At 47.5% G+C, this 13,884-nt stretch overlaps 1 protein-coding gene across 3 annotated transcripts in view; it reads left to right on the forward strand.

The window, feature by feature from the left end:
- The first annotated feature begins 1,278 nt into the window (after positions 1–1,278).
- The window catches only part of LOC136580837 (phosphatidylinositol-binding clathrin assembly protein-like), a 45,493-nt gene continuing 32,887 nt past the window's right edge, over positions 1,279–13,884 (forward strand). For 2 of the 3 annotated variants that reach the window (XM_066581701.1, XM_066581703.1), the window contains exons 1-4: positions 1,280–1,716; positions 11,153–11,295; positions 13,498–13,573; positions 13,697–13,799. In XM_066581701.1, coding sequence (XP_066437798.1) covers positions 1,587–1,716; positions 11,153–11,295; positions 13,498–13,573; positions 13,697–13,799 — 452 coding nt within the window. In that variant the 5' untranslated portion in view covers positions 1,280–1,586. Of the gene's footprint in view, positions 1,717–11,152; positions 11,296–13,497; positions 13,574–13,696; positions 13,800–13,884 lie in introns of all 3 variants that reach the window. The other variant, XM_066581702.1, reaches the window with a different exon arrangement.

Raw genomic sequence — 13,884 nt, forward strand, 5'->3', positions numbered from 1 at the left:
CACGTTCGTGTGTATGTAGCCAGAGCGTGCTCTCACACGGGAAACAATATTCCGGAACTGTGCTGCGAAATATTCAGCGCCAAAATCTTCACTGCGGATTTAGAAACGGGATTGAGAATAGCCGAATTCTGGATCAAAATCGGCCGCGATTTCGGCGCAGGATTCCAGGATGGCGTATTCTGCGGCGCTGTTGTGAAATATTTCATCCCGTGCGCACGCACCGTAAGAGATCTTTCACACACCGACCTAAGGCTAGTTTCACACGGGTGATCGCGATTTTGCTGCGGGAAAATAGCGGCAAAATCGGTGTTTCTTTTCCCGCAATTTTAGAGCGCGTTAGCTCTGCTTTTTCTCGCAAAACCATCGCTGTCGCTTGCGATTTCCTTGCGCAATTTTATAGTACGAGTCAATAGAACTTTGCGATAAAAAGGAGGCTCTAGAGGGAAACATGGGAGATTTAAAAAAATCGTACAGCGCAGCAAGACGGAGCACGCCGCGATTGTAAATCATTGGTGTCATAATCTGCTTTTTTACGGACTCTCACGATTTTCTCGCCCGTGTGAAACCACCCTGAGGCCGGCTTCACTTGGGCGTATTCGCACGCGCCGCACACAGAGAATGGATTTCAATGCGTTTGTTCAGATTTCTGTATTTTGCACACTTCGGGCACGCAAAAAAAATATATATATATTTTTCTGCGTGTTTGCGCTCCAAAGGTCCCTGTAGGAAGTGCGCAAATGTGCGTGTGATACGCTAGGAGATGCGTGAAATGCTGTGGAATTCCGCTGGGAAAAGAACACGTCTGGAACTAATTAACCCTTTCAATCACTGCGTTTGTTTGCGGGCAGAAGAAGCCTCGTTCATCCCTCAAAAACGCAGCGCCGCGGTGGGTTTCCCCTCCGGATCCCACAATGCAGATTTTGGTGCAGAATTTCCCGCGTCTTTAGGTGCGTCTTGCAGAAATATTCCGCACGGGTGAACGCGCCCTAATGGGGGCTGTCCGGTTTTCTGGATGGAGCGGCCCCTGAATGGCGCAGATCTGAGCAGCGCCTGCGTCCCACTGAAATCTACCGGGATTTTACCGGGTCTGGTATTTTTTCTGCTCACAAAAAAAACCAAAAAACAGGAAAAACCCCGTTGCTGTGAACCGCGCGTAACACCGCGGCAGCCAATCAGAATGGCGCTTTCACAGCACCGCGGCCGCCCGGGGATGAGCGGCTGGAGCTGATTGGTTACCATGGTAACAGGCCGACAAGTCCCCTCCCCGCCGTCCGGCGCCGCTCCCCTCCCGCCGGCACACGGTGTCCCCGCCATCCCCGGCTCACACACACCCGCTCCGGCCACCTTAACAACACCCGGCGCTCTGCGGACCGCGGTCACATGACACGGCGCCGCCATTTTGTCTCAGCAGTGAAGTGTGAGGTAAAGAGAGCAGCAGGGAGAGAAACCGGAAAGGAAGAAGGAGGAAGACGGAGAGCGTTGTGTGCGGCCGGAGCGCTCCGTGTGTCACAGCAGCACCTGCCAGGGGGAGCCGAGCGGCTGTACGGGGAGCTGACAGGCATCGCCAGGCCCGCAGTGTGAGAGAGATGTCGGGGCAGTCCATCACAGACCGGATCACGGCGGCCCAGCACAGCGTCACCGGCTCGGCCGTAGCCAAGGCTGTGTGCAAGGCGACCACCCATGAGGTGATGGGGCCCAAGAAGAAGCACCTGGACTGTAAGTGACGGGGGGAGGTGCTATACAGTGTCTATAGGGGACAGCGGGCATGTAGGTGGCCGTGTGTACTGCCATACAGGTGCTATACAGTGTCTATAGGGGACAGCAGGCATGTAGGTGGCAGTGTGTACTGTCACACAGGTGCTATACAGTGTCTATAGGAGACAGCAGGCATGTAGGTGGCCGTGTGTATTGCCATACAGGTGCTATACAGTATCTATAGGGGACAGCAGGCATGTAGGTGGCCGTGTGTATTGCCATACAGGTGCTATACAGTATCTATAGGGGACAGCAGGCATGTAGGTGGCCGTGTGTATTGCCATACAGGTGCTATACAGTATCTATAGGGGACAGCAGGCATGTAGGTGGCCGTGTGTATTGCCATACAGGTGCTATACAGTGTCTATAGGGGACAGCGGGCATGTAGGTGGCCGTGTGTACTGTCACACAGGTGCTATACAGTGTCTATAGGGGACAGCGGCATGTAGGTGGCCGTGTGTATTGCCATACAGGTGCTATATCGTGTCTATAGGGGACAGCGGCATGTAGGTGGCCGTGTGTATTGCCATACAGGTGCTATATCGTGTCTATAGGGGACAGCGGCATGTAGGTGGCCGTGTGTATTGCCATACAGGTGCTATATCGTGTCTATAGGGGACAGCGGGCATGTAGGTGGCCGTGTGTATTGCCATACAGGTGCTATATACTGCTTATAGGGGTTGGCAGGCATGTAGGTGGCCGTGTGTACTGCCATAAGGTGCTATACAGTGTCTACAGGGGACGACAGTGGGCAGGTAGGTGGCAGTCTGTACTGCCATACAAGTAGGTGCTATATAGTGTCTATAGGGAACAGCGGGCATGTAGGTGGCTGTGTGTGCTGCAATACCAGTGCTATGTAGTGTCTGTAGGGGACAGCCGCCACACAGGTGCTATATACTGCTTATACAGGACAGCAGACATGTAGGTGGCTGTGTGTACTGTCACACAGGTGCTATATAGTGTCTACCGGGTACAGTGGGCATATAGGTGGCCATGTGTACTGCCATACAGGTGCTATAGTGTCTACAGGGGACAGTGGGCATGTAGGTGGCCGTGTATACTGCAACACAGCTGCTATATAGTGCCTATAGGGGACAGCGGGCATGTAGGTGGCCGTATGTACTGCCACACAGCTGCTATATAGTGCCTATAGGGGACAGCCGCAACACAGGTGCTATATACTGCTTATACGGGACAACAGGCATGTAGGTGGCTGTGTGTATTTCCATACAGGTACTATATAGTGTCTACAGGGGACATTGGGCATGTAGGTGGCCGTGTGTAGTGCTATATAGTGTCTATAGGGGACAGCTACCACTCAGGTGCTATATAGTGTCTACAAGGGACAGTGGGCATGTAGGTGGCCGTGTGTACCGCCACACAGGTGCTATATACTGCCTATAGGGGACAGCAGGCATGTAGGTGGCCGTATGTACTGCCACACAGCTGCTATATAGTGCCTATAGGGGACAGCCGCAACACAGGTGCTATATACTGCTTATACGGGACAACAGGCATGTAGGTGGCTGTGTGTATTTCCATACAGGTACTATATAGTGTCTACAGGGGACATTGGGCATGTAGGTGGCCGTGTGTAGTGCTATATAGTGTCTATAGGGGACAGCTACCACTCAGGTGCTATATAGTGTCTACAAGGGACAGTGGGCATGTAGGTGGCCGTGTGTACTGCCATACAGGTGCTATATAGTGTCTACAGGGGACATTGGGCATGTAGGTGGCCGTGTGTAGTGCTATATAGTGTCTATAGGGGACAGCTACCACTCAGGTGCTATATAGTGTCTACAAGGGACAGTGGGCATGTAGGTGGCCGTATGTACCGCCACACAGGTGCTATATACTGCCTATAGGGGACAGCAGGCATGTAGGTGGCCGTGTGTACTGCCACACAGGTGCTATATAGTGCCTATAGGGGACAGCAGGCATGTTAGGTGGCTGTGTGTACTGCCATACAGGTGCTATATAGTGTCTACAGGGGACAGTGGGCATGTAGGTAGCTGTATGTACCACCACACAGGTGCTATGTAGTGTCTACAGGGGACAGTGGGCATGTAGGTAGCTGTATGTACCACCACACAGGTGCTATGTAGTGTCTATAGGGGACGGGGGCATGTAGGTAGCTGTATGTACCACCACACAGGTGCTATGTAGTGTCTATAGGGGACAGGGGGGCATGTAGGTAGCTGTGTGTGCCGCCACACAGGTGCTAGATAGTGTCAATAGGGGACAGCGGCATGTAGGTGGCCGTGTGTACCGCCACACAGATGCTATATAGTGTCTATAGGGGACAGCGGGCATGTAGGTGGCCGTGTTCCGCCATACAGGTGCTGTATCTTGTCTATAGGAGACAGCGGGCATGTAGGTGACCGTGTGTACCGCCACACAGATGCTATATAGTGACTATAGGGGACAGCGGGCATATAGGTGGCTGTGTGTACCGCCATACAGGTGCTGTATCTTGTCTATAGGGGACAGCGGGCATGTAGGTGGCCGTGTGTACCGCCATACAGGTGCTGTATCTTGTCTATAGGGGACAGCGGGCATATAGGTGGCTGTGTGTACCGCCATACAGGTGCTGTATCTTGTCTATAGGGGACAGCGGGCATGTAGGTGGCTGTGTGTACCGCCATACAGGTGCTGTATCTTGTCTATAGGGGACAGCGGGCATGTAGGTGGCCGCATGTACCGCCATACAGGTGCTGTATCTTGTCTATAGGGGACAGCGGCTCTGTCAGTAATGTCATCAGAGCCCTATAGAGGTCACTGCCTGCTATCGGCTGTACTGTATACCTGCTGGGAGGGGAATATAGATAGATAATATAAGTTTTATTTATTTTTTTCCCTACTTTTGTAGGAAATAGTTGAAAACATTTTTAAAAAAGGGGGGGGGGGGGGGGGGGGGGGGAAAGCAGGTTCTACTTTGGTGTAATTTTTCGTACGAGAATTGGCCATTCACCTATAGATGATATAACTTATTTATTCTTAACGTGTAGGAAAATCGCACAAAAAATCTAACTAATTTTTTGGGGGACTAAAAAAGACCAAAACAAACGCCCGTGTGCCTTCGGACTGAGGGCCGCTCACACCGGCGCTTTTTACTGCGACATTTTGAATTCCGCAGTATAACGCTTATTTATTTCCATGGGGCCTCACAGACATGCGCTCAAACGCGGCGTTTTGTAACACTGTGATTTTCAAACGCTGTCTGCTTTATTTTGCCGGGCTTTTTAACGCACCTCTTCACCAATCCCAATGATGGCGTGCGTTAAAAACCGCCATCGAACGCAGTAGCCTGTGTCCAAATACAGTGGTAAGATGGCAGCTTCTTGCCGCCGCTGTGTGTGAGAGCGGCCTTGGGGCTCACCCTGTACGGTGGCTGCGGACCACACGCTGGTAACGCCCCTTTAAGGCCGCTCTCACGCAGGCGCCTGTGATGACGCAGCGGTGAACGCCGCAGTTACAGCCTGTGTCTTTGCTGTATATTTTGCGCAGTAACCACGCCGGCAGAGTAAGCTGGTGGCGCAGGTAGCAGCGTTAAAAACTGTAGACAGCCCATTCATCCAACGGGCGACGCAGGGCGTCAGAATTGAAAATAGAACACACAGCGTTCGTTTTGGTGCGTGTTAGGAACTCTGCGCTAAACCGCTCGTCTGAGAACCGCCGGTGAAACGAATGGACTTCAGTGCAACGTATTTTAGTTGGGTTCCGTCCAGAGACGTTCGGCTGCAGGGATTCCCCTTCCCTGCTCCTCGAATGGAACAAGGAAGCCGAATCCCTAATGCAACGGTGAATCCACCCTAGCATACGTGTTTCCTGTGGACTGTGTAAGGGCTCATTCACACGGGCGTATGGTCACCATGTATTATGCCAACGCGGTGGGTGGAGTCAATGAATGTCTGCGGACATTCCTTGCAGCAGCGTGTGGGCACTGCGGATCGATATGCAAGAGAAGTAAATGGCATCCTGCTCTTTCTCTGTGATGGTACCCAGGATGAGCCCCATACACATGTATGATATGCTGTCCATTCGCAATGTGTTACATATGGGCAGCGTTTTCATACGCATCCCCGATCTGAACAGACCAGGGAATTAAACAGAAAAATACCCTACGAGGTCTGTGCCCGCTGCAGGGAGACCCGCAGTGTTGTATGCATGCGGCCGTGTGAACGAGCCCTTATACGCAGCCAAAATATACTTGTGTGCGCCCTTGGGCTGTATTCATATGGGTGATTTCCCCCCCCCCCCCCCCCCCCCCCGTGCAAACTCCGTCAGATTCAGCGATGGCCAGGACTCGTGCGGGAAAAGAACCCATTAGTTGGAATGATTTTGGGTGATTTCACATCTGTGTCGGGGTTCCTCTTTCCTGCTCTGTTTGGGGGAATCCCCGCAGTCCAACAGCTCCGACTCTGGACAGAATTGAACAGCGCTGGACGGACTCCATTGACTATAATGGAGTTGTTCAGTTTCCACGCAGCTTTTGGATGGGAAAAAAAGCTCTGCATGCAGCACGTTTTTTTTTCTTTTTTCTGGTATTTGTGGCAGGACCTCCGACCGAAGGTTCAGATGCCGATTTGATACCGGCCTTACACCAGCGGGTGCTTAAATAAAATAAAAAATAAAAATATTTAAAAAAATTCTATTTTCGGAAAGATCGCTGCATGACCTTTTTCGTTAGTCGTCTTCAAGAATGCCCATTACCTTCTTGGAAGCTTTAACAAAAACTCATCACATGCCATGTGACTTGCATGCGATTTTTTTTTTTTTTTTTTTTTTTTTTTTCCCCATTCGAGCGCGATGCGTTTCTCACTCGGATCACTATGGGGATGACTTAAAAAAAGAACCCGAAAGAGCAGAGGAAGACAGTGTTCCCCAAACCAAACTCTGTCACCTGTGTGCATACAGCCACATGTGTGTGGTGTCTTCTGAGGTATATACAGTATTGTGGTCTGTATACTCGATCACTGTCACTTTGTCCATACCTGTGTATATGGCATGTACAGAGAGATACAGTATATGTTCATACCAGTGTGTATCACTGGCACCAATCATACAGTGCACAGGATATGGTTCTTAAATGCATTTTCTGCCCTTTTTTCAACTGATGACCTATCACCTTTATGGGTTGTCAGTAAGTGGAGGGGGCCCCAAGCGGCAGACCCCATCCATCAGCTGATTGTCCAGCCCATAGTCCAGTGCAGTAGGCCAGTCTTGTCATCAGCGGACCGGGGAGGGGGGTGATCAGCTGATAGATGGAGGTCCCGATTGGCAGACCCCCATCCACCAATACTGATGACCTACGCAAGGGATAAAAATACAAAGTATAATCTATAGAAAGTATATGCCACAACAATATCGAAAATGAGAAGGCTCATTCAAAACCCCAGACACACAAATAGACAGCTAAGCGTCGTGAAACTGGCAGAGACAGATCACAAAATGTATGAATCAATGAGCTGAAGACTGATACACTCATCACAGCCTCGTGTGGCGCAGAATGCAGTCCTAAGCCCTCGTTCACGACCTGAAGGTTGCAAGTTCAATCCCGGTGTGGTTCAGGTAGCCGGCTCAAGGTTGACTCAGCCTTCCATCCTTCCGAGGTCCTTAAAATGAGTTCCCAGCTTGGTGGGGGTAATAAATAAATGACTTGAAAGCGCTGTGGAATAAGTTGGCACTATACAAGTAACAAGATTATATTTTATACAATGCAGTTATCTGTGCCTATATATCAGACAATGGGCACATTTTAGAAACAGCATTAGAAAACAGCACAGAAATGTGGGCACTGGCTCTGTATTAAGTTTATTGACTACCTGTCACCTGGGATTTGGGGACCATTGTTTCTCTATATGCAGCATATATGTTGTATGTATATAATTATGTGTTCTTTTGTTGTATGCAACGTGAAATTAGAAAAAAAAATGCCATGTGGCTTAAAGGGGTCGTATCATTAAAAAAAAATCAATACTTACCTATTCCTCCTCCGTTAGTCTTCACCTCGCCTATCTTCTCCTGGCTCCTGCAGTCCGCTGGGTCACCTCGCCTCCAGCCAGACAATTCTTCTGGTGACGAAGCGTCCTTTCTTGGCAGTCTCCATCCTTCAAGTCAATGGACGCCACCTCACTAGTGACGTAACGTTCACTGCCTAGCAGAGAATGCTGAGCTATTGCCAAGACTGCGCATGCGTGTTGTCTCACGACAGAAGTATGTGAAAACTTGTGGTGAGACAGTGCGCATGCGCAGTCTTGGCAATAGCCCGGCATTGAATGCCAGGCAGTGAACACTACGTCACTAGTGACATAATGTACACTGACCTGCCGGAAGGAGAATGCCAAGAATGAACGCTCCAACACCTCCAGCCGGCCGGATCCTCTGCTTCCTGTTATGTAGCATCCATTCACTACAGATCACTTCCTGCGGGGCAGTGATTGCTGGATCCTATGTCGGGTTATTGCCGAGACAGAGTATGCGCACTGTATGGCCGCGAGTGTTCATATACTATTGCCACGAGCCATACGCAGTCATGGCAATAGCCCGGCATAGGATTCTGCATTCCCTGCTAGGCAGTGAATGCTACATCACTAGTGACGTAACCTACACTGACCTGCAGGAAGGAAACTGATGAGAATGGACACAACGTCACAGGAAGAAGAGGATCTGGCCGGCTTGTGGTGAGGTGACCCGGGGAAATGCAGGAGCCAGGAAGATCAGCAAGGAGCAGATGTGGTAAGATGACTGCCTGGAGCCGAATAGGTAAGTATAGATTTATTTATTTATTTTTTTTCTAATGACAAAGCCCCTTAAAGCACCCGACAGTCCGAAAGATTCACTACTGTGCTCTCACTTTCACTCAGGAGCGATGATTGCTGCATAAATGGAGGTGGAGATCTCTTCTGGCTGCTCTCCTCCATTCAGAGTAAACAGGCAGTCATTCATAGATTAATGACTGCCTGTTCATGGGGGCTGATTATAGACAGGTAAAGACCAGCATAAAACCAACACTAAACAAGTCCCTTTAACTAGCCTTTGGGCAACAGGGAAAATTCTTCTCCCACCGTTGTATATAAAGCTGGGACTGAACCAAATGATGGTGCCCACTTCAAATATATTTGTAGATCACTTCTTTAAAAGCAGTATTCCTCCATGGTCTTCAACTTTTATAAACTAAACAAATCAAGTTATGAATGCTATCTCAATTGTTAACCTCTTGGGTAATCACAAAGCAGACGCCTTTTGCAGTGGATTTGTCCATGATGCCTTTTTATGCCGTTTGTGAATCCGCCACATAATCCAAGACTTCCTGGGAATTCTGCAGGTTTGCATATATATTTGGCCTTAGTCAATGGGGCAAGTCTGTGTCCAGCCAAGCATTGTGGTTTCCAGTACGGATATTGTGTCAAGACCGACACGCCATCTCTTTATTTTCGATGACGTGGGTTTCAAAATCTGTGCTTTATAAACTACGGTGAGGATTCCTATTGAATGTGTTTGGATGCTAAAAGGATGTGGGCTCTTGCCTGGATTACATCGCCTTACGTGACTGTCCTGAAGCTGGTCCTTCTCTAACCACTGATGACGATGTCTGGCCTTTTACACTGACAGTGGGCTGGACGATCAGCTGAAGGATGGGGATCCTGATCAGCGGACCCCTGTCCATCAACTACTGATGACCTATTCCGTGAAATGCCCATATAAGGCCTCCTGCACATGGCAGGTCCGGATTTCGGCTGCAGAATCCCGCACGGTAGCCGGCCCTGACCGTGGCAGGTGACCCTGCGTACCTGTCATCTTCGCCGGTGTCCGCACGGATCTGTCGCCTTCTGGCTTCTCTGTACTGCAGATGGTCTGCATGGTTCGCTGTCAGACATGCGCAGTACAGATTTTTTTTTTTTGTAAATTTTTGCTTTTCCCACGGAATCCGTGGCCCGTCTGAATTCTCAATTGATGGAAGCCATCATTGCGGAAACCGCAGGAAAATGGAGCATGCTGCAATTTTTGTTTATTTATTTTTTAATCCGTGAGCGGAAACCGCGATTGGTTTTCGCTCGTGTGCATGAAGAATAATTTTTCCATAGCATGCTCTGGAGGGTTATTGCTGCGCAACCCGAAGCACACAGATTCCGCTGCAAAAATCTGCCCGTGTGCACGAGGCTTTAGGCTCAGTGTCTGTTCTCTGCCACGGATTGTGGTAGATCTGATGTGGATTATTTGGTGTATGTGTTCTGAAGTTACACCCGTTGCCAAATGCATGAAGCTGGGTGTTTCTGACAACCTCCATCTCCATCTGTCCTGGCAGAGCATACACACAAGTTGTCAAGTGTTAGCAGTCATAGGTTCAACTCCTGTAGCAGTCTGTTACTGAAGGAGAAGCTATAGGCAGCTGTCAGGAGGAGGAAGAGGAGGCACTGCTTGGTGACTATCCGTGGTGGAGGGACAATAGTGTGCAGAGCTCCAGAAGGCAACCCAAACAATCTATTTGGATCCTAGTATTTATTTTGTTTGTAGACAGTAGCCACGGTGTAGCGCACATGCTTTTTCTACTTTGAGCTGCATTCCTGAACAGCAAAAACCGGTTGAGGCTGACACGCCACCCAGCCGCGGCAGCCAGTGACAGCAAAACGTTGCTAATAATTTTGGGAAGGTTGTGCTGCTGTTGGCAGCTATGACTGGGCAGAGTTTGAACCGCATGTGTTTTTTGCAGTGTGGGAACATAGCCTAACATGTAAACAAGTTAATTTGGCTAAAGGCACCAGTTTGTTCTTAAGCCTAGAGCCCTGGGTGGCGATGGATGGGAGATGGGGAGCACACTGCTGTTACGGGCCAGTAATTGGGTGCTGCTGGGATAAATAAGTGTAAGGCCATGTCCACATTGCTGTGGAATGTCTGCGGCAGAAAATCTGCATCAAAATGTGTACCAATTGGTGCGGAATTCACCCCCTCATTAGAAAGGGTTGTATTCTGCAGCACATCCGGTGCTAAAATTGACATACTGCGGATTTAGTCAGTGGATGGGGCATAAACCACATTGGTGACATCATTGTGATCTCGCCCTAGGAGTCAGCCATGACTAGGTGCTTGCACAAGGGGACTTTACCATTCAGCTACCTCAATGGAATATCTGGATCTCTTAATACCATGCATAGAAAAACATTTATAAGGCTCCTTCTAATAAACTACAGCAAGCAAATATGCTACAAATTTTAAATCTGCATCTTATTGTGCTTTTCTGCAGGCGGTCTTCCCTTACAAGGAAATTGTATTTACATGATGAAATATTCTGAGTTATTTGACGGCAATTGTAATAAAAGAAAAATGTTATGTATAATCATTGTATCCCACTGATGTTTGTTAATACTTATACCATTGTTTCTGTTTTCCTCAGATCTCATCCAATGTACAAATGAAATGAATGTTAACATACCGCAGCTCGCTGACACCCTCTTTGAACGGACTGCCAACGGTAGCTGGGTTGTAGTATTCAAAGCCCTTATCACAACACATCACCTTATGATGTATGGTAATGAGGTAAGGTTATTTTAGCGTGCCTTTTTTCTTTCTATTTTTGTTTTTGCTTACTGTAAGTAAGCAAAGGTGCCTGTACGCATTAGACTAATGGCCCTTTTACATGGGCCGCAGTTTAAATGAGTGCACGAGTGCTGACGTCACCACTAAGGTCATTAGTGCTCCTGCAGAGCATTTAAACTGTAAGACTTATGCTGGATCTTGGGGACTTCTCACTCAGCGCTTCAACTTGAAGTGTGAAGTGCTGAGTGGGGAGCATTAAGTGGTGTGTTTTTTTTTTTTTTTTTTTTATTGCACAAATATGAGCGTCTTTTTGCGTTTACACGTAGCGATTATCACTCATTCGTTCATTTGAATGAATTTTAAGCGATAATCATTACGTGTAAATGGCCCATTAAGTTGATGAAAATGAATGATTGTTCCTTGAGTGAGATAATTTAACAATGAACAGTCATTTTAACTGAAGGATTATAGACTGTCATAGTCTAGAAAGACTTCAGACACGTCTGAGAGGAGCTCCTCAAGAACATCGTTTGCCTTCTCATTAGGAGGATACCCAGACGTTGTCGGGAGTGCATGCGGGCCATAAACACGGAGTCATCTTATGAGTTACCGTACTTCAAGCAATTAGATTTTTTTTCAGCCCTTAATTGGTTGATTATTGGGGTTTCCATTGACCATCAATTTCATCATTTTTGTTCCCAATAAATTACGCAGTTTTTATAGCTAAGTATTTTCAACTTGAAAATCATTTTACTGTCATTAAGATCCAATGTGTGATTTAAAGGGAACCTGTCATGTCCTTTATGCTGCCCTCACTGATGGCAACATAAAGTAGTGGTTTCAGCAGTCTGTAACTTATGAGGTAATGGGTAGTGTTTTTTTTTAAAGGGAACCTGTTGGCGGTCCCACAGCACCATGAAGTAACGTGTGGTGGTAGGGGATGTGACAGGGAGACGGGTGATGTGTGTTTTCCCCCCCCCCCCCCCCCCCCCATATATACTGCTCCTCCTGTTGTCCCACTCTGAAGTTGGCTGACGGCATGAAAATGTGACTCTTCTGAGACCTGGTGTGTGTGCTGTCCCATAGACGTGTATGGGACTCTAAAAAGTGTTGGATTTTCGTGCTTCGCATTAACTTCAGAGGAGACGCTGCTGGATTACAGGAGCGTGCATGTATTGAAAAAAACAAAACAAAAATCACATCCCCCTAATGGCACCATATGTTAGTTAATGGTGCTGTGGGGACGTGACAGATTCCCTTTAAGAAGTTAGAAGTTGCAGCTTTTTTTCTGCATCTCTTAGTAAGAGATGAATCCAGTTTATTCATGCTGAGTTGCTAGCCCTGCTCACCTGCCCTGATTGACAGTTTTCTACCTATTACATTGTAAGTTCTGCATAAATAACCTGTTACCCCATAAGTGACAAACCACTGAAATCAACATATGTCATTACTTTTGCTGTGAAAGCAGCATTAAGGATGTGACAGAGTACCGTAACTTCTTTAAATTCTGTGTACCATATATACTAGAGTTTAAGCTTAGTTTTTCAGCCCTTTTTTTTTTTTTTGTGCTGAAGAAGCCCCCCCCCCGGCTTATACTCGAGTTAGGTAAAAAAAACCAAAACACAGTACTCTCCTCCCAGCCGGCGTCTGCGTCCCCAGTGCGATTGTCTCCCCGGTGGTGCAGCAAGCTGCTTGAGAATTCTCCCCGCTGTTCTCTCCCTGCTTGGCTTTGAATTTCCACGCCATCAGCGCTGTGTAACTTAAGCACTGTGACTGGATCGAGCGGCAGCCAATCACAGCACTTAGTTATACAGCGCTGACGGCAGGGAAATTCAAAGCCGAGCAGGGAGAAGTATTAAGTAGCTTGCTGAGGAGACCATCGCGCCGGGGACACAGACGCCGGCGGGGAGGTGAGTATTGCGTTGTTTTTTTTGGGGGGGGGGGGGGGGGTTTAAACCTAGAGTATACTAGAGTCTAGCTAGGCTTATACTCAAGTCGATAAGTTTTACTAGTTTGTTTTTTTTGTGGTAAAACCTATTGACTCAGCTTATACTTGGGTCGGCTAATCCTCGAGTATATACGGTGAATATATATTTTGACAGAGCTGATATATATATTTATTATATATATAAAATGTGTGTGTGTGTGTGTATTTAGGTCGCTGTTCTAAATGATTTTATTACTATTTGTCTTTTCTTTAAGAGATTCATTCAGTATCTTGCATCCAGAAATACATTATTCAACCTCAACAACTTCTTAGATAAAGGTGCTATGCAAGGTAATTCAACTTTATTTTAAATGTTTTTTTTTTCTTTTTTTTGCTTCCTTACTTCCTAAATGAAAGTGACATTAACAATTTCTATAGTGTCAAAGTTCTAAAATCTTTTATGCCATTGTCTAGGCTATGATATGTCAACCTTCATTAGACGATACAGCAGGTATTTGAATGAAAAAGCTCTTTCCTACAGACTTGTGGCTGTGGACTTCACAAAAATGAAAAGAGGGTATGTAAAACACAGACAAGGATTACATGCTTGAGTATTCTTGATTGTTTCTAAGCCTAATTTTTTTTTTTCTGTCTGTATTTTA

Source organism: Eleutherodactylus coqui, chromosome 10 (assembly GCF_035609145.1).
Source record: "Eleutherodactylus coqui strain aEleCoq1 chromosome 10, aEleCoq1.hap1, whole genome shotgun sequence".
Classification (NCBI taxonomy): domain Eukaryota; kingdom Metazoa; phylum Chordata; class Amphibia; order Anura; family Eleutherodactylidae; genus Eleutherodactylus; species Eleutherodactylus coqui.